At 43.1% G+C, this 24555-nt stretch overlaps 1 protein-coding gene across 1 annotated transcript in view; it reads right to left on the bottom strand.

Moving 5' to 3' along the window:
- Positions 1 to 1489: 1489 nt before the first annotated feature.
- Positions 1490 to 24555, bottom strand: part of CIITA (class II major histocompatibility complex transactivator) — a 59746-nt gene continuing 36680 nt past the window's right edge. The window contains exons 10-20 of the mRNA XM_019494589.2: positions 21228 to 21293; positions 19229 to 20939; positions 18962 to 19135; positions 18312 to 18383; positions 16276 to 16356; positions 13982 to 14074; positions 13243 to 13326; positions 12300 to 12383; positions 10280 to 10363; positions 8014 to 8106; positions 1490 to 4627 (exon numbers count right to left, since the gene is read on the bottom strand). Coding sequence (XP_019350134.2) covers positions 8034 to 8106; positions 10280 to 10363; positions 12300 to 12383; positions 13243 to 13326; positions 13982 to 14074; positions 16276 to 16356; positions 18312 to 18383; positions 18962 to 19135; positions 19229 to 20939; positions 21228 to 21293 — 2522 coding nt within the window. The 3' untranslated portion in view covers positions 1490 to 4627; positions 8014 to 8033. The remainder of the gene's footprint in view (positions 4628 to 8013; positions 8107 to 10279; positions 10364 to 12299; positions 12384 to 13242; positions 13327 to 13981; positions 14075 to 16275; positions 16357 to 18311; positions 18384 to 18961; positions 19136 to 19228; positions 20940 to 21227; positions 21294 to 24555) is intronic.

Below are 24555 nucleotides of genomic sequence, written 5' to 3'. Positions count from 1 at the left end.
ACTCACCTGGTAGGCAGGCATGACTTCTGCTTTTCTGGAGTATGAAACTGATCAGTGCTACTCAATGGTGATGTGTAAGGGGGGCACATGTCCTCCCAGCTTTCTGATCTGATGGTGGGGCTGCAGCCCAGCTGGAGCCAGGGCCCCAGAGGGACAGCAGTGTGATTTCTGCACTGACTGTGGGGCATGTGGCTGAGCCTGGTCAGAGCCAGCACCTGGCAGCGGCAGAGGCAGTTTTGGTACAGAGTTATATCCCCCCACTCTCAACACTTAGGCATCATCCATGATGGTACTCGGGGTCAAACTGTGCTTCTACCAAACCACTTGTTATTAGCATAGGGCATGGGAGACCTGAGCATTAGGACTGTGCGAAGCTTCAGGTGCTGATTCAATTCAGAGGAGATTTGGCCTGATTTGGTGGCTTAATCTCCAAATCTGAATTGAATCAGGGGACCAATAAAAAGGTCCAGAGAGCTTTGATGATTTGGGGAGTTCCTGCCCACTGCAGCAGGGAGCTGGAGCTGGATTCCATGACAGTAATTAGGGGACAAGGGAGTGGGGCTGGAGAAGGGGGAAGGGTACCATGGGGGGACCCCTGCCAGGCCCCATCCCCTGCCTGCTCTCCCAGCCCCCTGACCCCTCCCTCAGCCTCCCCATGGCTCACTCGCCTGCCCCAAATCCCGGTGCTTTAAAAAAAAGCCCCCACTCACCGGGCGCTGCCAGACAGGGGAGGTGATCCCCATTCTCCCCACTGCCCTACACTGCATGGGGGGCTCTGCATGAGCCCCCTGATTTCCCCCTGCCCCTGCTGTCCCAGCCTCTGCCATGGCTGCCCCACCAGCCCCGGCTCAGGCCCTTTAAGAAAAAAAAAAAAAAAACAACCCAAAAAACCCTGCACTTATGGACTCCTGCAGCAGCCTCAGGGCTTCAGGGGACTCATAGAAGACCCCCCCCACCATGTGGCGTGGGACAATGGGGGGCAGCAGGGATTGCTTCCTGCCAGGCAGGAACCAGTGAGTTCGGGGGGGGGTTGGTTTCCTTAAAGAGCTGGAAATGGGGTGGATGGAGCAGCCATGGGGGGAACTTGGGGGGCTCATGGCAGAGCCCCCATGCAGCGTGGGGCAGTGGGGATCACCCCCACACCTGGCAGCACCCGGTGAGTTGGGGCTTTTTTTTCCAAAGTGGTAGGAACTAGGGTGGGCGGGGCAGCCATTGCTGAGGCTGGGAGAGTGGGCGGGGAATGGGCCTGGGTGATTCAGAGGTCCAGCAGAAGCCAAATCTCTGAATCAGATTCAGCTGAATTGATTCGGGACAGTGATTCGAATCACCGAATCATATCACTGTTTCCCAAATCAGCCGAATCTGAATCTGAAGTGAATATTAGCTGCTTCGCACTGGCCTACTGAGCACAGCACTGAATCTGGGAACCAAGACCCATTTTACTAAGTTTTTTAAAGAAACTTGAGGCAACATTTGGGAAAGTAAGAAGTTATTGTAAAATGTTTCTTTTATTCAGTTGTTTTAAAAAAATGTTTACAAAAATACACAAAAATATTGCATCTGAGTATACACAAACTGTACATTCTTTTTACAAACATGAAGACAATTTATACTTTTTAAATGAGTGTTTAAAGCCCTTTTATATTGTCCAGGTAAGAACCACTTTTAATATCCAGTTTTATGGCTAAAGTTTAGTAAAATCTGTTCTGCCCTTTAATAATGCACTGCTTGTGAGGAGCAGCTGCAGAATATAGCCCAGAAGAAGGCTATATCTTCCTTTCCCACAGCTTAAGACAACTTCTAAGGCTAGGAATGTTCATAGGAATTCCAAGTTAGCCAAATGATCCCTCTTTTATCTGGACAAATGGGTTAAGTGTAACAGTCTTTAACTTTTCATTCCATCCAGGAAGAGCACACACCAACTGCTGAAGCTTCCTTAGCCTGACAAAGGGTTTTTGAACCCAAAAGCTTGCTTAATAACTATTCTCCAACCATTTGGGTTGGTCTAATAAAAGATATCAAATTCACCAAAGGAACCTTGTCTGCTTACAGCCTTTAAGAGAATTTTTTCATTGTTCTAGCCAGGATTTACAAAGCCAGATACAAAGTGAGGAAATAAGGTTCTTTCCTCAAATACTATCCCTAACTTTTTCTACTTAGTCTCTTTCCATCTTTCCTCTAGTTTATCTGGTTCTCTCTCTTCTCTCTCTCTCTCTCTGTCTTTGTGAACAATAGTTTCAACCCTCTTTTATTTTTATTTTGCCTTTTTTTGGGCCCCTCTTTCCCTTCCAAAGAGATTCTGAGATGTCAGAAGAAAGGTATAATCAGATGGAAGGAGCATGCATGTCCATCTCAAGATGGACTGCTTTGCAAACACTAACAAAAACATGCAAGTGTTTAAAAAAGTTCTCTGAAAAATATGTAGTTTACAGAGGGAGACCTCAGCTTCAGAGTTCTGCAACCGCTCCTCAGAACGTGCCTGTCTCCCTAAGTATCAGATGCCCAAGGGCTGTAGACATGTACATATTAAATGGCCAATATGGTACAATCTGAGATAATTACTTCAATGAAACATATTGGGTCAGGTGTCTAAATGTGCACCTATTCAGTCATCCCTAGAATTGGGGTCTGTAAAGGAACAGTTTTCTCATCAGCCTAAATTAGAGCAGTCTGAACCTGACTGACTAACTTCAAGAGGCTGTTCCAGCAGCTAGGAGTACCTGAATTCAGCCAAAGCTTCTATAGCTAGGGATGCTGGTTGAGACTCTCCAAGCAGCATAATGTAAAACTCAGGATTTCTTTTACCAAGGGGAATTTTTCAAGTATCTGAACATGTGAGCAGCTGCCTTGGCCAACTTAATGCAGTACAAAAAGTTAGTCTTCCCATTTTTGAAGCAATGACAAGCGTTCTCTCAGATTTTCCCTCCCATCTCATTTCCTCATCTCCAGGCCCCTTTCCACACGAAACCAGAATATTTGTCCTGAGACTTTGTCTCTGATAAATCACAGAACCCACCTGAAACTATTCTGAAGCTGAAATATTTTGGAAATCAAAGTTTTGCCAATAAAATCAGTGAGCCTGGATTTGGACCACAGCGTATATAAGCTAGTAGTCAATATGTGTGCTGATACATTGAAAATAATTTGTCCATAATGCCTTATTTTTGAGACTGTAAAAAAGGCTATAAATGCCATAAAAGGGAATGATTTCTTGTTAAAATTGTATTTGTTGAATAGTTTTTTGCACTTTCATATTGTCAATTGTACATGAGAATCATATAACTCTAAATCCAGGCCCAGGTATATGATTTGTACTCTGATATGTGTACATTTGCTGATGATTTGGGGTATCCTCCACAATAAGCTCAAACGTTTATTTAATTTTTTCATTTTATAAAAAGCCAACTTTCTGATTTCACATAAGACAAGTTAAAAGTATGATTGCTTAATTTCACCTTTTGTTTTTCAGGACTTTTGAGTAACATCTTGTATGTGGGTATGTGTAATGGTCTTACTATTAAAAATCATTCAAGTTTTCTGTTTTTAATTCTATTGTTCTCTGCACTTCTTTCTTTTCTGTCACTTTATTTAAAGGAACCCACTTTGCCTGTAGCTGATTAACAGATCTGCTTGAAAGAATACAACCAAAACAATTCATAGCTTATGACATTAGTGTAATATTGACATCTAGCTTCACAGTTGTGTAAATAGGCTGCAGTTTTAATAGTGCAGAATCAAACAGCTCTCATCTTTAGGCCAATCTATCTTGTTAATGCTCCCTAGTACAGTGCTTAGAAATCAGTGGAAATGTGCATGTGAAAAACTGTAGCACTAGAATTTGCTAATCTAAGTTTTGTTACATATCCAGTAGGCACCATAGAAAAGATCTACTTTGATTAGCATGTGCTTGCTGAGATGCTACAGTGACCACAAGTTAAAGTCCTGGTCCCACGTGGGAAGTATAGTTACCATATTTTCCAGTGTATAACACCCCCCTGTGTATAACAAATCCCCAAAGAAGAGAAAAGCTGGTGGGAAAAATGTAAACATAAATGTAATTGAATGTTGGCTACATTTTATCAGAATGATTTCTATACTTTTTTGTTATGTACTTTGTTGTGTAAGATACTACTTAAATTTAGACTTTCATTTTGGGAAAAAAAATTATCTTATATACCAGAAAATATGGTATGTGTGATCTTGTATTATGGAAGCATCCTGCATTGCATCTAGATTTTTTTACCATTGAGGCTTGATCCTACACATCATCTACTTCAGTGCAGAGGCACAACAAGGCAGCTCCATGCCTTGGGGCAGTGTGGGCTTCTGCCATGTTGATTGCATATTCTCACAATGGTGCTGCCTGGGGCTGCTGTCCCAGTTGCACCCCATGTCTGCCACCCCCCAACTACACTATTCTTCAATGGGAAGAGAATGGGGTCCTTTGAACAGCATTTGAGACCTGATTGACTGAGAATTCGGATCATGTCATTTCCTGATTTCAGATGTCAATTCTGCAGTGCTCGGAGTAGGCAGCGTAACTGCAAGAGGTTTTTCCTCAATTATAGAGCAGCAAACATGATGAGAAAAGTCAGTGATATTTCTTTTCCCTTCTTCTTAATGTCACCTGTGAAATGATAAAAGCAGAATATTAACTATCCTTTCAGGTTTAGCAGGTATTGTTCTTAAATCTATGATATCACACATATGTTGCTCAATCTGATGTTAGTTACGCTGACTTCTTACTGATTACTTCAGACTATGCAAGATAAGAACCAGCTCTATTATACTTCAGTCAGAGCCTTGATTAATGGTGTTAGGCACTGTCCTTTAGCGCTTTCAAAAAGAGCATGCACTGATATGGAAACATACGACAGAGCCACTCAGTGGCTGGAAAATATAGAGTCTCTGGGAGCCTCTGAGGCTTCAAAATAGTGAATGGAATGTACTGAATATGTCTTGAAATGAGATGTACACTTACTGCTGCATGGTGCTGAGTATAATTATATGATAATTATATGGAACTGTAGTACTGTATCAGAGATGCTTTCTGGGTACAGTCTTATAAACCATCAAGAATTAGGATTTATAGCCCAAATCTACACTCTAATCCAGTCATAAATTAGACCGAAAAGGGAAAAAAAAAGATATGGAGAAAATGACAAAGCTGTCCCTTGTCAAATCACTTCTTTCCCATCATTTTTTGAAACCATTGTGCCTTTAGCTCCACAATGATTCCTCTCCTTTTTATTAAGGCATAAAAGAAAACAAGAAAAACATTGGAAGAGTGTTTCTAAAAATGTTTATAGAACTGGAAAATGACGCTGTAATTCTGTGACAAAACTCCTGCTTTTTAAGATTACACTTTGAGAAAGTACACTTTACTGTGGACTGTAACAAAATGATTGCTGTGCCTGCATAAGGATTTGAATAATTTTATTTATATTTTCTGGAGGAATATGGGGAACAGACAGGCAAGTGAAAACCTCTGTGCAGATTAGAAAATCAGGACAGGTGCAAATATGCGTCATGTTCAGTAAGATGTTCTAGAACCTAGAAGTAGACATCAGCATGAAGAAGGGTTAAGCGATCATGATTTGAGTGCACACTTTAAATGAGGATAGGTTTTTCTAATAAAGGAAGCAATGCAAATGTTTATATTTTGACAGAATCTTCTCAACCTCATGTGCCCTTGGAAGTAACCAGCAGCCACTGATTGGCTTTCATCTATGCTGTTTTCACAGCAAGGATTCCATTAGGTTGGCTGAGGGAGAACAAAGTTCTTGGAAAGTTCTGTCCCCTCCCCTCCATGAAAACCAAAATGAGGTCCCTTAAATCAGTGCCTCATTCCCTATTATCAAGAAGGAACTTAACCTTTCAGGGTACTACATTGGTTGTTAGGCTTGACTGTAAGGCCAACCCTGAGCCCAAACCCACTATCCATCTACACCGAAAACCCCAAAGATCAATCCCCTGACACAGCCTGGCCTGAGATCACAAGCTTTGCTGAGTGCCAAGGCTCAAGGGGGAGCTGGGATGCAGTCTGCCTCACTCTGCAGCGTGTTCAGAGGTCACCCAGCCCTGAACATAGGTGCGGTCCTTCAACAGCAATCCCACAAAGCCCTGCTCCTAAATTCCTGGACCCCTGCATCTCACTTCCCTTCTCCAGTGCTCAGAAGGAGGGATGCAGTCTAAAGACTGATTTCTAGAATGGCTGTGTTCAAGGAAGCTCCACAGGCCTCAAGGTAGGATATAGATAGGGGAGGAGCAGCTCAGGTGGCTCAAGCTGGTAGAGGATGACCCTTAGGTCTGGCCCAAAATGTCACTGTAGACAAAGCCTAACTATTGCAGCAATAGGATGATCTGGGGGACAGCTATATGTGACCTATGAACTGTATGTGTTACTGCACAGTTGTAATACAGTTGTTATTTTGTAAGTTTCTGTATCATGAATGCCCCTAGACGTCACCACCAACTAGAGTGGAATGTACTTTAATACCAACACTTTGACCAACAATGAGTATGACAAGAAGGTGACTAGAGCTGAGGGAATTAGATTTTTCCTACTTGTCTGTAGTAAAGGGTGTGGAGAGTAGGAATTCTCCAAGCAACAAAGAGAGACAAAGGTAGCAAAGGATAGGTTTGATTTGGTTCACAGAAGGAACAAAAAGTGAAGCCTGATGGAGACAACACTGGAAGTCTTAGCAGAAGGGAGGTACAAGCATGCTTTTTGTAGTATGGTGCAGGTGGAGGTCAGCAAAGGGAGGTTAGGTGAAGGACCTGCCAGGGTCAGAGAAGGCAAGCTGAAGTCAAGAAAGATTCCCTGGCTCAGAAAGGAAACCAGAGCTACACAGAAAAATCCAGGATCACACCAGAGCATCTCACCTCAGTGCTTCACTGAGGCAAGGAAATTGTATGGTTTTTTATTTTTTTTATCAAGCTCTGCATATGTCTTTCCATGTTAAATAATGAGATATCATGGTTTCTGAACCCCTCTGGAAAGCCTCTCTCTGAGTAACTTTCTAATGAGTTAAATGGTAGCTAGCTGTCCTCTTACAATGACCAATGTTGGAGTCCAGTTCTAGAAAACCATCAGGATCAGTGTATTTGGTAGGAGGTCTAGGGCACAGAGAGGTATTTGCTTGTGTGTCCCCCCCCCCCCCCCCCCCCCAGTTTTCTGCAAAAGAAAATATAGAACTATGTAGTCATGTAACTATGTAGAACTATGTAGAAATGTAACTATCTTAAAGGCAACTCCTACATAAATATAGTGTAGAAAACTTTTCTTAATAAAAAAACCCTAATCTTTGTTTACTTTCCTAATTTCTCTTATAAGATGTGGAATCCTACTATTCCCTATGGCATTCTTGAGCACCTTCCACAGTTGGATTCTGTGTTATTCTGGATCTTAGGAAGATGCAGGGAGACTCTTTGTTCTCATTAAGCCTTTACAACTAACCTCTGAACCTAAACTGGTCAACTAACCACTTTCTGTGGATGACATCACTCTTTAGTAAGAGAGTTAACCCTTACTACTACAGATTCTAGAATCACTTTGTAGATTCACTGATCCTGTTGAGGTAACTAAACTATTTTTAGTGCCAAGGAGCTGCCATGCAGTTGCAGTTCAGGGAGAGTGGTGTTCAAGGTACAGGGGAGTCTGGGAGGTTGGTGTTAGTTGCAAGGACTAGGTTGTTAGGCCTCAGGTTCCATTGCTCAGAGATGGTGCTAGACATGGGACATATGCCCTATGAGTGAGCCTATAGACCACAAACTTGAAGCAATGCCTGACTCCTGTTGGACTCCAGGGCACATGAGATCCTGTGAGCCTTACCTAGCACATGAGATCCTGTGAGGTGAGCCCTTAATACAACAGCTTGGGGACTGTCAGCCAAAGGAAAAACTCTATCCACCTCAATGTGTGTAACACTCCACAATACTTGCCTCTTAATAACCAACTTCAGTGTGTCCAGAGTCCATATTAAAAAGAAAAAGAAAATAAGAGTTTAGTACCTTCACAGGATCGGCTGAATCTACAAAATAATTCTAGAATCCAGTTGCTGCAGGTGCTCAAGAACTCCATAGGGAATAGTAGGATTCCACATCCTATAAGAGAAATTGGGAAAGTAAACAAAGATTAGAAGATTTTTTTAATATGCTGTTTCTTATACTATTTTTATGCAGGAATTGCCTTTAAGATAGTTATATTTCTTCCCTAGGTGTCCTGGGGCTGGTCAGCCATTGGCCCGCTCACTTGTCTCTGGGCTAACCACCCACCTTCCTCGCCTGCCATACCTTGATAATAATTATTAAGAGATGTCAGTCAGGTGGGAGGCTGCCCATGTACTTTCCCTGATGCCAAGGGCCTATGTACATGGCTCCAACCTTCCCTATACCATGTCCCATGCCTCACAAATGGCATTCATGGCCTAACACCCGGCCTTACTTGTTTGGCCTGACACCCAGCCTATAAGACTGTGCCCCCGCACTGTGACTCACACTCCAGAGTTTCACATGGGGATCTCACTCCCCATTGGAGCTTGTAATCTCTGTGCCCTCACACTGAGCTCTTATTCTATCAATTGGGGCTCCAAGTCCCTACCTACTCAGCTCAAGGCTACCAGCCCCTACCAACTCAACTAAGGGCTCCTAGCCCAACTCAAGACCCTCATGGTCCTTTCCATACCCCCACACTGGGGTGTCACAATCCCCTGGAGCCTCACACCCAGCTCCCTTATAGCAGCCTCAGAGCTCATTGAAAATTGAGGAGGGAAAACAACAAATAGCTCTCTGTGCATTAGACCTCCTACCAAATACACTGATCCTGATGGTTTTCTAGAGCTGAACTCCAATATTGTTCATTGTAAGAAGGCTGTCTGCACTTTCAGAGGGAGTAGGGATCCCTTTTGTAGAAGTCCAGTTACGTGGGAGCTAATGACAGAGGAATCCCACTGTCAGTTAAAAACCCAGAGCAGAGATCTGTGATCTGGGGGAAGAAGCAGTTCCTGGTCAGGAGGTAGACTGGAACCCAGATAAGCTTGCTATCATGAGAGGCCATGCTCCAGTACTGGGCTGGTGCTAAAGGCTCATCCTGTTGCCTGGAGAAGGACTAAATGGTTTGTTATTGTTGGTTTATTTGTTCACTGGTACAAGGGCTATGTGTGTTTAGAGAACTGGCTGAGGATCTCCCACAGAAGTAAAGTCAGATTGTAAGGCAGCAGGCTCACCAACCCACCTACAGTCATGCACCAGCAATAACTGATTCTTGGCATGCCTCATATATACCTGTCTTTCAGAACTGGCAGCTCTCCTGCCTCTCATATCACAGGCAACACTGATGCATATGAAGAATTTCCATGTGTGCAGTCAACTAGAACATGCTGCTTACTTCCTAACACAGCCTGTTTCTGAAAAGCCCCATCTACCTTTTAGTGAAGCATCTGATGGCAGCTTTCAGGAAGGAGTCGACAGCATACCCTAACGCCGGAGTAGGAAGCCAATAGCATTCACTGAGATGTTTGGGTTTTTTAAAAAAAATCTCAGAGAAGTGACTAGAAAATGATATCTCTGAAGCACAGTCCTATTGGATGGCTTTTAAGAAAAAAATCCTTCTGTATTTCTACAAGATTTTAACACAGTTCCTATAGACCTCAACAAAATTCAACCATAGCAAGAATTTAATAAATCCCCATTAAATTCTATAGCTGTAGCCCATAACAGTAAATTACTCCCTGTTCTAGTGATCTCATAGAGGGGAGAGCATTGTGGCTTACTCCAAGAGTGAAAGCTCATAACAACAGGGTAAAGACAAAGCACTTGAGAGGTGACTTATATTGCAACTGTACAGTTAACTCTGGTTAATTTGCCATTATTCTAATTCCATGCCAGTCTCCTGTGCTATACACAAGGATGTTGCCGTCACACTCCCATTGGCTGGGAACAGCCCTGTAGGACAGGATTCCTCTAAAATGCATAGGAAGTGGGGCCATGTATCCCTCCAGATCCTTCCCCCCAGATCCTGCACACATACCCCCAGAGCAGGCCGGGCACACTGTAGAAGAGTCTGCTTTGGAAATGGTCACAAATTTGCTTTTATCGCAGAAGGGTTAATGTCAGCTGAGAGCTGAGTTCAGTGATTGGCTTTTTGTCAAGTCAGTTGTTTTTGTATCAGTGATTCTTTTTTTTTTGGTTCTTGTTGCAAACCCAACCAGTCCAGCCCACAACAGGAAACCCAACCTAGTTTAATGTTTTAATATGTAAGCACAAGCTAAAGACTTACGCCAGGCTCTTCATGTGGGGACATTTTCTCAGGCTGCCACTCAGTCTCTGGGCACCAGCGTCTGTTATCTTGTTATACTGAACACTGAAGAAAACAAATATTTGCTGGTTGTTAGACTAAGGTTCACCATCCATTGGAGTAATCAACCATCACTGAGAAAGAGAGGGGATATGTTTATAAAAACTAGTCCCACAGGGAGTACTCAGGTGGTCATTCAGCCTGCCATTAAGACAGTCTCTTCACTGATCACTCTTTCAAACCATCCAAGATTTTCACTCTGCCATCAGTCCATTTTTCCTCTGTGTAGACTGCATTTTCTTTTCTGCCAAGCACTTCTCCTCCAAAGTTTGCCTGTGGAGGTCCTATTCCTACTCCAAAAGTAGCTTCCCTTTTTCAGAGGTGTAACAGGGCAGCTCAGTACCCTGGAGAGCAATGGCTCTTGGCTGTTGGTGGTAGTGATGTGGCCAGCCAAAAGTGGTGGCAGCTGTTATTTTTGCACATTGATGATACGCAAATGTTGACAGTGGAGGGCACAACTCCATGTCACTGTTGCCACCTCTGCCCCTGCTGCTGCCCCACCCTCAGTGCAGAAATCTGGGGGGGGCACATCCCCACCCCCATGCCACTACCACATGTTGCCTATGTTTTTGCACCCTACTAAGTTGGTGCCTGGGGCTGCTTTGCTAGTCATTCTGTCTTAATTATGTACTACCTTTTTCTTGCTTTTAGGGACTTAGTACTGGTATTAGGTATGGGACCAATTCTTGATTCTTTTTAAGAATCAAGGTAGCCAAGAAGGTGTGGTCAACAAATTGTTAGGATTAAAAGCTATCTACTGATTTTTCCCTTAAATCTACAGGTTACTGATGGTTCAGGTTTGGCTTCTGAATTCCATAAAGCCCATCACCTCAAATCTTTCCAGCTGTTTATGGGATGCCAGACTAATTAGCAGCTGTCTGTCAGGTAACACCTGGGCTACCACCAACAGTGCTAGAAATGCTGCAACCTGCCTCCCAGGCTGCTTGTACATGTGACAAAAAATCCTCTTTTTGTAGCTTAATGGCATCACACACTACACGTATTGGAGTTTTGTGGGTTTTAAATGAGTTTGCATCGTTGCAAAGTAAACTAGATCCTGATGGCTTGCCCCTAGGGCAGTACAGGAAGGTGGCAGGAGGGTGGCTGGGTTTGCTGGCAATCAGAGAAGGCAGCAGGGATGGTTCACAGGGCACTGGAAGCCTGGATAGGCTGCTAACTGGCAGGGTGCTGCCCCAGCTCAGAGGTGCCTGATTCAATGCTTTCCCAAGACCACCCGGGCTTCCAGTGCCCCAGGTACCATCCCCACTGCCAGCAAACCTACTTTCCCTCCTGCTGCCTTCCCATGCTGCCCCAGGGGCAAGCCAGCCCAGTCCTGGGTGGCCCCAGGCATCCTGCCAGCCACAAGAGTCTGCTGAAGGTAGAGGCAGCGAGGGACCTGATCCTTTTTTTTTTTGGCAGATCCTGATCACCTCTCCCACAGCTGGAGGGTGAGCTGACAGATCAATGGCATAGATTAATGGCCTCCCAGCTGCAGGAGAGGTAGGCAGACTGCCAAAAAAAAAAAAGGATTGGGCCCCTTGCTGCTTCTGCCTTCAGCAGGCACCTGCGGCGACCAGGGCAGCCACATATATACAGTGATGGAAATTGAAATGGTGAGGTTTCAATTAAAAACTCACCATTTCAATTTAGGGGTCATAAAATACAATCTGAAGGACTAAACCCCTGTCATGTGTATAAGCGCCCCCAGGTACTAGTTAAATACCCAAAGGTGTTAGTTTGTATGATCTAGTGAGACTAAAGAGCTTCTGATTAATCCCAGCTTTAAGCCCAACTGTCTGTAGTATTAGGTAAGTCACTCAGTCTCTCTGAGTTGGTGCTCATATCTGCTGCAGGGGTAGAGGGTAACAATAAAATATCTGTCTACACAATCAGGTATATACTATCCATTTCCCTTTGTTCTTTCTGGAGATATCATACTCACTCTAGCACCCTTAAGGATGCCATTGCAGGAAGTACTTTTGCAATATTTTCTGCTCCGGCATCACAAATACTGTTGTTATACAAACTAGAGAAAACAAAAACAGCATGATCAAAATTAAAGAATGCAAGAGATGAAGTAGTAACTTGGAAAATGCATTATTCTTGCTTATTTTCAGCCCAAGTTTAAATGTTAGCTTCAATATATTTTAAATTTCAAATTACTTGAATATTTAAGGAAATATATTCCCCTTGTTCAATTTACATATGCAAATCAAAACTAGGATTAGATATTGATAGGGAAAATGAACATCCTTGACTATGTTATATGGGAATTTAAAAAACATCAGGAGGACCAATGTTCAGGATTCTGGGCACAAGTGGGTTAGGAAAAAGCTTCCCATGAACAAGCTATTTCATAGTAGTGTTGTAGGGCATCTTGCTTGGTCCTAGGGTATTATCTTGGCCATTTTCAGGAAGAATATAAAAGTAGATGGACCACTACTGCATGCCAGGTGTTCAAATACCTCCAAGTTAGGAGTAATTCAATAATCATGCAATGATTATTCTATATAAGTATAATCCTGCAATACATCAGGGTCCTGGACAGGAGTTCCATAGGTTCATTTACTGATAAGTGGAATTCTGTCTAGAGTTCAAAAGGAGTTCTCAGTACACATTACTGTGGTGTGTATCTCTCTACTAGATTATATATTTATTTTTTAAAGAGAGAAGATCTGGAGTTGCTGGAATGTCTGAAATATCACAATAAAGAACTTAAGTCTCACAGCTCTTACCAGCCAGATGACTAGGGGCTGCAGGACCAAGCCCAAAACTGATTTACTGCAGTGTGTGGGTAGTATTTATTTCCTATATAGTAATTAATTTCTCAACTAAGGTGTAGCGGCACTTTATAGACAGCAGTTCAAAAGAATACGTATACTCACCTAAGTGTCTTTAACGAAGATAAGGAAGGAAGAGCTGTAGCTAGGTTCTCTGCACCCAAATCTGTTATTTTATTCTGTGATAAACTGTAACAAATCAGATATTCTTGTTAATGGAATCTATTTAAACTGGTTTATTGTGAAGCTGCATGTTGCATGTGACTCCGCAGGACATAGCTGAGGCTGTGATGCAATGTAAAAATGTCTGCCTAGATAGAACCACCTCTTCTCTGTGATATCTTCCAGATCAAGATAATTTAAAATTAAAGTGTACTTTGATATTATAGATGGCCAGATTACCCTGGTAAATTTGGAGCAATTCCGCAAAAATTAGGTCAGTAACCAGTTTTTCTAAAAGCAGATAAAGCAGCTAAAGAATTTCATGCTGAAATACAAAAACTAAAAAACATTAGTTGTTTAAGGTAACTAAATTGACTAATACTGTCTTGCCAGTTTGGCTAGACTGTGCCATCCATTCTTACTCAAGTACACATTGAGCATCAGGGATTTTTCATACCTAAACAATGGCAGGATCAGACATTAAAATGATTTCTCTTGATATTTCATGTATATTTTGGAGTTTTTAAAGAATTGATGTAGTTTGTACAGGACAGCTTGGTAAATGCTAACTGCTTGACCTGAAGGGGAATTAGGAAGCCTTAATGCACAATCAATCCTTGGTGCCACAGGATTAACTTTTTTTTCTCCACTAGTTTCTGGAACTGTTAATCTCTCAACTTACTTCAATACTTCTAATGATGTCAGCTGAGAAAATACTTGAGAGAGACTTTTTACGCCTTCATCTCCTATTCCATTTTCACTCAGAGCATCCAAGCTGCCAAAAAACAGAGCGTGAATTAGATTTCCCTTTGAATTACTTTTGGTTCATCATTTATCTCAGAGATCTTCCCATAGATTTGAATAGTTTATTTCAAGTGGGCTCAATCAGGTAAGAGCAACCATCCGCATTCCAGCTTCGCTAATAAGCTGCTCCCTGTTTCCCCAACTCAAAGCCTAAGAGGATTTTGAGCAGAACTGCTTGACCCACTTCTTTTGATATGTAAATGGAAGAACTTTATGCCCCACTTACACTATAAAATGAACATTGTTAAAAACAGTTATGAAATAGCTGTGCCCCAGCTGTGCTGTAACAAGATTTCTTGCCTATGTGTACAGGAGAAAAACAATGTTAAAATTAATCTAGAGGGCTAAAGCAGATCACTGATATTTCCTAATACATCCTCTTTGGCCTAAGAAGTTTAGCCTATATCAGTATGACCTAAGAGTGAGTCTGGAAGTGCTTAGAAAAATTAGCCATGCTACTCCTGCCTTTGCCCAAGCCCATATATTAGACAGTATAGACAGTTTGAAAGTGGGTTGGAGTGTCTCTGTGTGCATGCCCCAGCAGGGAGAACCTGAGCACAGTGCTGGGACTCACACCCAGGACTACTTCAAGCCACTAAAGCCCATTCCCAAGCCATCTATGCTGTCTAATTTGTGTGTATGAGCGAACACAGAATAAATGTGGTTCATTTGTTGGCCATGCACCTGAGCTAATGCCTGAGGACACTTACACATAGTCTTAGGCATCTGGATTAAAGGCCAGACTTAGTCCTAATTCTACAGACCATGTACTACCTTTTTTCCTTGCTTTTAGGGACTAAGTACTGGTATTAGGTATTGTCACAACCCAAAGTTGTGATTTGTTGTTTGTGTGTGCTTCGGCATCGCTAAATTATTTTTCCCGCTAAATTGCAGCTTCTTTGCACGGTAGAGCTCTCTGCTGCAGAGGAGAGCTCTGGTGCAACGAAGTATTTCCCGCCAGATTTGTAGCTTTTTTTGCATGGTGCATTTCTTATTGCATTTGAGGAGTGCTCGGTGCAAAGAGTTCCTGCCATTTGTATTCAGATTTGCGCCACATTATTGGCCAGTTCTGAGTAAAGGCACACGTGGCGGCTAGCTATTGGCTTGCTAGCCATACAAAAGGCTTGGGTGGTTTCCGCCCAAGTCGGAGAGAGAGGAAAACTGGAGAGAGAGAAAACTCGCCAGGAGGAGGAGACTTCGTGCTGTGTGAAGATCTCTAAGTGATGTGGACCCTTACGGTCCCAATGTGCCTCTCTTAAGAAGGCAACAGAGGTCTAAACAGCCTTTGGCCTCTCCCCGTCACCGAGCGCAATCCTAGACATATCCTTTTCCTATAAACCCAAGCCAGATCCGCGGAGCCTTAACAACTCCGTGGTAGAGGGAACCGAACCAAGCCCACGGAACTTTAATAACTCCGGGGAAGATTATTATCGTACGAACCCACGGAGATTCAACCACTCCGGAGGGAACCGAACCCATGGAGCCTTAACAACTCCGGGAGAACTGAATCCATGGAGCCTCGACAACTCCGGGGAAAAGAGCTGACTTGTCGTAATCCTCCAACAGGGATTCAAGTGGAGCTGTGCCTGGAAAGCTGTCCAGCCTACACCACTACCATCTTTTGGTGTAAGCAAACAATCTTTTAATCAACCACTACGCGTCTGTAATCAATTCTAGTTCACCGCAGTCTTCTCCGGCCCCGCGTGCCTGGGCTGCTGGCCACAGCCCGCGTGCGCAAAGATGGGCCCCGGCTCGCCCCCGGTCAGCCCGCACAGGAATGAGACTAATTTTAATCCTGACTCACAAGACAATGTGTAAAAATCCATGGGGAAGGGGCTGGTTTTTGTGATGTGCTGTCATTCTTCTTCAGCTTCAATAGCCACTGGTAAGATATAATGAAGGACATAATAAGCCCGTGTACTGAGTTCAATTGTGAGTACACTTGGTACTTAACCACATTTTATGTCACCCAGTGAGATACTTCACAAAGAGTAACACTGGGGCTTAGTTAGCTTATGGATCTTGCTCAAAAGATACAGTAGGTCCTATGTGGCAGTGGCAGGGACAGAACTGAGAGGCCTTGACATCTTGTTTGTTACTTTATTGGAAGCTGCTTGCCATCAAGTTCCACTGAGCACCACACAAGGACATTTGGGGGAAAATAGTACTCACTCTAGCTGCTGAAGAGATGGAAGTGACACGAGAATTTCAACAAGCCTTAAGAATCCCCGAGGACCACATGCTGGACCCAGCCTATGAGAAAAAAGTTACAATCTTTTTATAGTACTTAAACAGCACAAGAATAAATCAAATGTGTGCAGCAAGGAGCAAAGAATCATGAGTTTTCTGTTATATTGCCTCAGCCTCACTGAAATTCTTCAAATAGTACTATAATGTGACCATAAGGCTAAGTACAGACATTCGGGGGCATTAGGAGGAGGTTAAATTGGTTCAAAATGGCTGCCCAATATCAGCTAAGTCAGGATGGGGATGTTGGGAGGGATTAGGGGTCAGTCCAGGGGCGGAGGTCTGGTGCGACCCAAGGGTGGGATGAGTGGGGCTGGCATGATCTGTGGGTGGAGTAGGGTTTCTTCCCAGCAAATCTACACCTTTATCCCTCTGGCCTCACCCTGCACTGGGATTTATTTGCTCTGCTCTGGCATGTTGGCTCCAGCAAATGCTGATAAAAGTGGCTGCACCCAGAACAGCTTGTCGGATGGGGGTTGAGAGAGCTGCCTGGTTGGGTGGAGGAGGGGAACAAAGGGCTGAGGGGGGGAAAGTAGCCCAGTGTAGGGGGTGGAGGAAGGGGAGGGGTGAAAAGAACAGCTCCAGGGAAAGTGTACAGAAGTTCCATGCACCAGTTTGACCTAGATTGAATAAGTTTGATATTATGTAGATCCAGGTTTATCTTAGACCAGGTTCCCTACTTTTTAGACCAGTTTGTACACATGGAACATCTCAGCTCCAGGTTTAGGCTGATTGCCAGTCACTGAGACGGAGTCTGTAAGTGTAAGGTCAACACCAAGACGAGCTAAGTTTTAATTGGGTGGCTATTTAGAACCTGATTTAACTTCCCCAAATGTCTGTACTTAGCCTCAAAGTCAACATCTGAATGCAAATACCAGCTGCATCTGGAGGCCATCTGGAGCTAGTACAACAATATCAATTTGAAGGGTACGTTAATTCATTGTAATGCATTCTTACCAAACTTACCTCAGGTGAAGCAAACATATTTTAGTCTGAAGATATACAGTGACACCCTGTATCAGCCCCCCATCTCCACTCCAGCTTAGGCCAGGAGCCCCTCAGCCTGCAGCTCACTCCCCTCCCCTTTCCCCTCACTCCCTTCCTGCAGACAGCACTGGAGCTTGGAGGAGGGGGTAAAAGGCCACAGGCAGGCTCCTCAGGCTTGATTGGCTCTAAAGTGGAGCCTGATACCTGTGTTTCCCCCCCGCCTGACCCAACAGAGGAATGTCTGTTGGGTCAAGGGGGCAAGGGAAGCTCTAACTCATGGCACTTTATGTAAAACTCCATGAATTAGAGCGAGGGCTTGCACAGCTGTCAGTGCCCCCTCTGTTCTGTCATGATCAATATGACATGGTAGGGGAAAAGAAAAGCTTTCAACTTTATCATTTTTGTGCAATAATCTCTTCTTTGGTAGTTGAATTATGGCCAAGATACAATCCAAAATCAATTGAAAAATGCTGAATAATGATGCCACTCAGCTGGCTCACTGTGAACAGGAAGGAACTTTTGATTAACAGTGGTTTGTTTATATGATTCTAATTTTGCAGAAACGAGAAATGGAAATTTTCCCTATTAATGAGGGAAAATACCTGCAATATACTTTACAGCTGAAAGGACAACATAAATTAGCTAGCATAAATCAATTTAGCATCCTTGATTATATAGGAATATCACAGAACAAGCACCTGTCATAATTCACAAACCCTAGTGTATGAAAAAGCCACTGATTAGAACAGGATACTACCAGTGGATTCTTTTTTTGTTCTATACCAATGGAGGGTTTGGAAATTGGCATTTCCTTTTTTTGGTGATAAATTTTTAATCCTTGTCTGAATTAGCAGAATGTAAATACATGGATTTTACTTAATATTTTTATAGTCAATAACCTGCAGCAAAATGAATTAAATTCTTATAGTAGTCTACAATTTAGAAGTCAGCAAGTGGAGAGACATATTACTTACGCAAATTCTAATTTTTTAAGGTTTTTGATAGCAGGAATTTCATGAATTTGGCAACCAGATGTCTCTTGCATGCTAAATAAATCACAATAGAATAAGGCATATGTTAGAAACTATTGTAACAGCAGAAAAAACAAAACGTACACATGGAATTTTAATCTTTGAAGCAAATACATATTTAACAAAAGGTATAAAAACAAGACATATTTCAAGTGTGCAGCAATGAACTCAGAATGTATAGATCTAAAAAAAAAAAAAAAAAAAAAAAAGCTTTTACTTCTTGAATTAAAGGACCAAATCTATAAGATTACAGCCATTTATGGAATGATCACTATAGGGCAGACTCACTGTAGGGTACATACCTCAAAGGTATTAAAAGACAGTGTATTAAAAACTATAGTGGGGAGACATTGAAAAAAACACTTCTAACTGGCTTCTTCGTTGGCAGTTTCAGTACAAAGACTGAAGTAAGATTTGAGCTCCCCGAAGATGGCTGCTACACATCAAGATAGCAAACATTGGTGGGGCAACAGGGATACTTTCATTGCATTGTTTTACCTGCCCTGTGAACAACTGGGGGACTTCTCTCTCTAGGACTTGTAATTCATAAGCACTCACATGTAAATAGGTCATTATTTATGAATGGATCTTACCAATGGATCATTTTCTCTTGCATGTGTACAAAGCCAGAAAGATCACTGATATCCCTCATTGTTTTAGCCTTAAATGGATCAATCGCAAATTTTTGTATTGAAATCTTCAGCAGCTCATATTCCTGTGTTTGCTCTAATGACTCCCAGAGCCTGATCGTATCAGTGAGGGAAGCTCTGTAAGTGGCAAAAAACAAGTAAATTAATTTAGACTGACTCCTCTTGTGTTACACCAGGGCATCACAGTATTATCAACAAGGAATGGCTAACCTGAATGACGTCACGTTCTTCAGGCCAACCAGGTCTTTCATCCCCTGTAGATCAATGGCACTGTTCCTCAGATCCAGGGCAAATTCCTTTTTTGACCTTTTTAAAATAGAACGTAGCACATACACATCAGGTGGGGTGAGCGGAGTGCCCAGAAAAGACAGCTCTCGTTCAAGTCTTAAAGCTATATTCTGCAAAAGATAGCGGTCTTGTGTTTCATAAACACAGTGGAAAAGCTCAAGTAGCCTTTCTGGACAGAGATTGTTTATCTGTACTCTTTTAATATATTTTAAGAGTGTTTTTTGTTTCTTGGTTATGATTTTCTTTACATCTTTATTTGAAAGGGAACAGAGGTATGGGTCATCCTGCAGGAATAATATTCCAGCCAAAAACTGAGGCATCAAATCTAACCAATTATGAGACTTTTTCTTCCTGGATGGGAATGAAAAATACTTTGTGAGGCTTTTATCCTTGATCTCTTCTGCAAGCACCAGATGAAGTGTACCCAGAAAATTTTGGATAATGAAATTTGAGAATACACTGCCAAATTCTTCTTCCTTGTTGCCTGATTGCTTTGGGAATGTAAATGGTAGTACAAAGCCATGTTTCAGAGCAAACTCTTTAATTTCTTTTGAGGGAAAGAGATCACTCTTCAGAGCATTTTGATGATGTTCACCAAGACTCCAGGCTACCTGAGCTAGCTTGTCAATGTTCTGTTGATTTTTTATGGTTGTCCCATCTGTTTGTGCAGGTGTCAGTTTTTCTTGAAAGAATTTTAGTAAGAGAGTAGACAGTGTTGACGGCAAGTCTTTGTGTCCCGTTTCAAACACCATCTCACAGAGAAAACAAATGAATCTACACATGACAGGGCTATAACAATGGCTGAATAGATACTGACAATCTTTGATCAATTTAATTGCATCATTGCAGTACGGTAATCCTTCAAAGTATCTGGATATGTATAATTCTACCTGTTGTGGAGAGAACCCTACCATTTCAATTATCTTGTCCACTTTGGATAAGTACTGATTCAACTTGTCTTTGGGTCTAGCTGTTAGTAATAAAGTACAACCACTGAGTATCTTCTTTTGGAAGAGCCCTGCAAATAGCTCTCTCATGCTGTACAGCTCCTTGTAAGATTGGCAGTCTGGGAAATGTGTAAAGCCATCATGATCCTGCAGTTCTTCAAAACCATCAAAAATGAGGAGGACTTTACTGGGATTTTGCAATATGTACTTGAAGACTTCCTCTTTTCCCTCTTGAGGTCTGACAAAGACTTCAAGTAGCAAATCCTTCAGGCTGTATCGCTTCTCAGGCAAGCTCAGTCTTCTGCATTCGTACAAAAAGACAAACTCAAACTGAGAAAACTTGCCATTGGACCAATCTTGACAGATCTTTTGAACAAGAATACTTTTGCCCATTCCTGCTTTTCCCAGTAACACAATTATTTTGGTTTCCAGTTCTTTTCCTCCTGGGACTTGAAATATTTGGTTTCTTTCTAAAGCCGTTTTTTCCTTCTCTTCCAAATCATATATAACTGGCTCTTTCTCTATGCCCTTGATGATATTCTTTCCACCCTTTGTTTCATGTTGACCTTGCAAAAGAGCCCCTTCAATGTAGAGCTGATCGAGAGTTACTTCACGCTCCATGGGCATGAACTTGCACACATCACAGAAATAATCCTTCAGTGACATGCAGAAAGCTTCCACTGGCTCTAGAATGAAAAAAAAAGCATGTGTGTATTGAATAATCAAGTATATTAAAAGAAATGCAACTCAGCATAGCTTCTGGATGTTTTCTAATTGCATGAATCATTTGGCATTTGACAGTTTCCAGAAAGCCTTTTGTTCATAATATGTAAGAAATTATAGAATTCTCCTTTGAAAACTTCACACAGCTCCAAACATGTTCCACAAGACAACAATCAGCTGAATCTAGAGCAAAAGCTAATATTCTGGCTGTTCAGAGAGGCTGCAAAGCAATTTAAAGGATCAAAACTTACTTGGTCTCTTCTGAGTTTGTTTGGAAGGAACAAAAGGAATTTGTGATCCCTTGGAAATTTCTACACCTGGTGGAGAAAAAGCAATTTAAGAAAATTGACTTGAATATTCACTTATTAGTCTTTACAATTCTCATCAGTGTGGCTAGTCAAAATGACTGAAGTGCTTGGTAGATAATGACAAATGTACTCATTTACATATGTCTATTTCAGTGATAAATGCATGCAAAACATGTTAACATAACATAGAACACCTCCTCCCTGCAGGTGCACTTATAGCTTCTGACAAAGTAAGTTGTTCCTTATGAAAATTGTTTCTTATGGCCCACACATTGAGGGCTATAAGCTATACAGAAATGATACAGTAGGGAGGAGAGGGGGAGGGGTTGTGCTCTATGTCAAGGAGTGTTATACATCGACCCTTATCAAAATGGAATTGGAGGAGGAGAAAGTAGAAGGATTGTGGGTTAAGATACATGTAGGTCAAGGGGAAAGGAATTCAGTGGTAGGGGTCTGCTACAGACCCCTACACCAAGGGGAAGAACTAGACTTGGAACTCCTGAGGCAGCTCTTAGAGACCATAAAGACTAGGGAAGCGGTAGTCATGGGGGACCTAAACTACCCTAACATCTGCTGGGAGACACAGACAGCAAATTCCCACCATTCACGCAGGTTCCTATCCTGTGTGCAGGACGTCCACCTGATGCAGGATGTACATAGCCCCCTAGGGGGAATGCCTTACTGGACCTGGTACTGGCAATGTGGGATGACATGGTAGGGGACCTACAGATCAGTGGTCATCTGGGGGACAGTGACCACCAAATAATAGAATTCATCATAAGGCGTAGAGTGGGAAAGGTAACTAGTAGGGTTGAAGTGCTAGGCTTTAGCAAGGTTGACTTCAGTGAGCTCAGGTGTTTAGTCAATGACGCACTGCAGGGTAGGAGATTTCACGAGATGGGAGCCCAGGAAGGGTGGCTGTGCCTTAAGGAAACGATCCTTCAGGCACAGAGGGAGACAATCTTGATGCAGGGGAAAGGGGCCAAGAGGCTTCCTTGGCTAACCAGAGAAATCCAGAGCAGCCTAAGGGCAAAAAGGGGGGCATGTAAGCAGTGGAAACAGGGAGAAATTACTAAAGAGGAGTATACCTCCTCAGCTCACAGTTGTAGGGAGGCAGTTAGAAAGGCCAAAGCTACCGTGGAGCTGAGGATGGCATCCCAAGTTAAGGATAACAAAAAATTGTTTTTCAGATATATAGGGAGTAAAAGGAAGGCCCAGGGAGGAATAGGACCACTACCGAATGGGCAAAAGCAATTGGTGACAGACAGGGGGGACAAGGCTGAACTCCTCAGTGAGTTCTTTGCCTCAGTGTTCCTAAACGAGGGGCAAGACAAGTCTCACAATGGGATTGTAGAGAGGCAGCAGCAGGGTGCCAGACTACCCAACGTTGACCCTGAGATAGTGCAGAGTCACTTGGAAGGACTGGATGTGTTTAAGTTGGCAGGCCCGGATGAGCTCCATCCGAGGGTACTGAAGGCACTGGCTGATGTCATTGCACAGCTACTGGCAAGAATATTTGAGCACTCATAGTGCACAGGCCAGGTCCCGGAGGACTGGAAAAGGGCCAAAGTGGTCCCTATTTTCAAGAAGGGGAGGAAGGAGCATCCAAGCAACTACAGGCCAGTCAGTCTCACCTCCATCCTTGGTAAAGTCTTTGAAAAGATTATTAAGGCTCATACATGTGAGAGCCCAGCAGGAAAAATTATGCTAAGGGGAAACTAGCACAGGTTCATAGCAGGTAGATCATGCCTGACTAATCTAGTCTCTTTTCATGACCAGGTTACAAAACACCTGGACGCAGGAGTAGGGGTAGACATCGTTTACTTAGACTTCAGGAAGGCCTTTGATATGGTATCCCACCCACTCCATACTGGCGGACAAATTAAGAGGCTGAGACTTGGATAATTACACAGTCTGGTGGGTGGCAAATTGGCTAGAGGGTCGTACCCAGAGAGTGGTTGTGGATGGGTCGATATCGACTTGGAAGGACGTGGGCAGTGGGGTCCCGCAGGGCTCAGTCCTTGGACCGATACTCTTCAATGTCTTCATCAGTGACTTGGATAAAGGAGTGAAGTGTACTCTGTCCAAGTCTGCAGATGATACAAAACTGTGGGGAGAAGTGGACACACTGGAGGGCAGGGAACAACAACTGGCAGACCTGGACAGGTTGGACAAATGGGCAGAAAACAATAGAATGCGATTTAATAAGGACAAATGCAAAGTACTGGACTGAGGGAGAAAAAATGTCCAGCATACCTTCTGCCTAGGAAATGACCTGCTTGGCAGCATGGAAGCAGAAAGGGATCTCAGAGTCCTAGTGGACTCCAAGATGAACATGAATCATCAGTGTGACGAAGTTATCAGCAAAGCTAACTGCACTTTATCGTGCATCAGCAGATGCATGACGAACAGAGCCAAGGAGGTGATACTTCCCCTCTATCGGGCGCTGGTCAGACTGCAGTTGGAGTACTGCGTCCAGTTTTGGGCACCGCACTTCAAGAGGGATGTGGATAACCTGGAGAGGGTCCAGAGAAGGGCCACTCGTATGGTTAAGGGCTTGCAGGCCAAGCCCTATCAGGAGAGATTAGGGCACCTGGACCTCTTCAGCCTCCACAAGAGAAGGTTGAGAAGCGACCTTGTGGCTACCCATAAATTCATCATGGGGGTGCAGAAGGGAATTGGTGAGGCTCTACTCACCAAGGCATCCCTGAGGGGTCACAAGAAATAATGACCATAAGCTAGCAGAGAGTAGATTTAGACTGGACATTAGGAAGAACTTCTTCAGTTAGAGTGGCCAAAATCTGGAATGGGCTCCCAAGGGAGGTGGTGCTCTCCCTACCCTGGGGGTCTTCAAGAGGAGGTTAGATAGGCATCTGGCTGGGCTCATCTGAACCCAGCACACTTTCCTGCCTATGCAGAGGGTCGGACTCAATGATCTATTTAGGTCCCTTCTGACCCTAACATCTATGAATATATGAAAGCTTATTCCTCACTGAATTATTAGTGTGTAAGGTGTCACTGTCTTGCCTTCCATGCAGACAAAAGACCAGGAAACCATGAATATAATAGGAATTAGATTGGAAATAGTTTCTTTGGCTACCAGCTTCTTTTAGCTAGTCTTGGGCAACACTCTGTATTGTTTGTGGTTCTGACTTTGGCTTCCTGCTTTTTCTGTGTTGGCTGACCAGTTCTTAGGGAAACTTCTAGGGTCACCCGGTTCATTTTCTACTCAAGCATTTTTATGTGCCTGTATTCTGGGTAGTGCACCTGT

Source organism: Alligator mississippiensis, chromosome 13 (assembly GCF_030867095.1).
Source record: "Alligator mississippiensis isolate rAllMis1 chromosome 13, rAllMis1, whole genome shotgun sequence".
Classification (NCBI taxonomy): domain Eukaryota; kingdom Metazoa; phylum Chordata; order Crocodylia; family Alligatoridae; genus Alligator; species Alligator mississippiensis.
The sequence above is the reverse complement of the archived record's forward strand: the minus strand, read 5'-3'. Positions and strand labels throughout refer to the sequence as shown.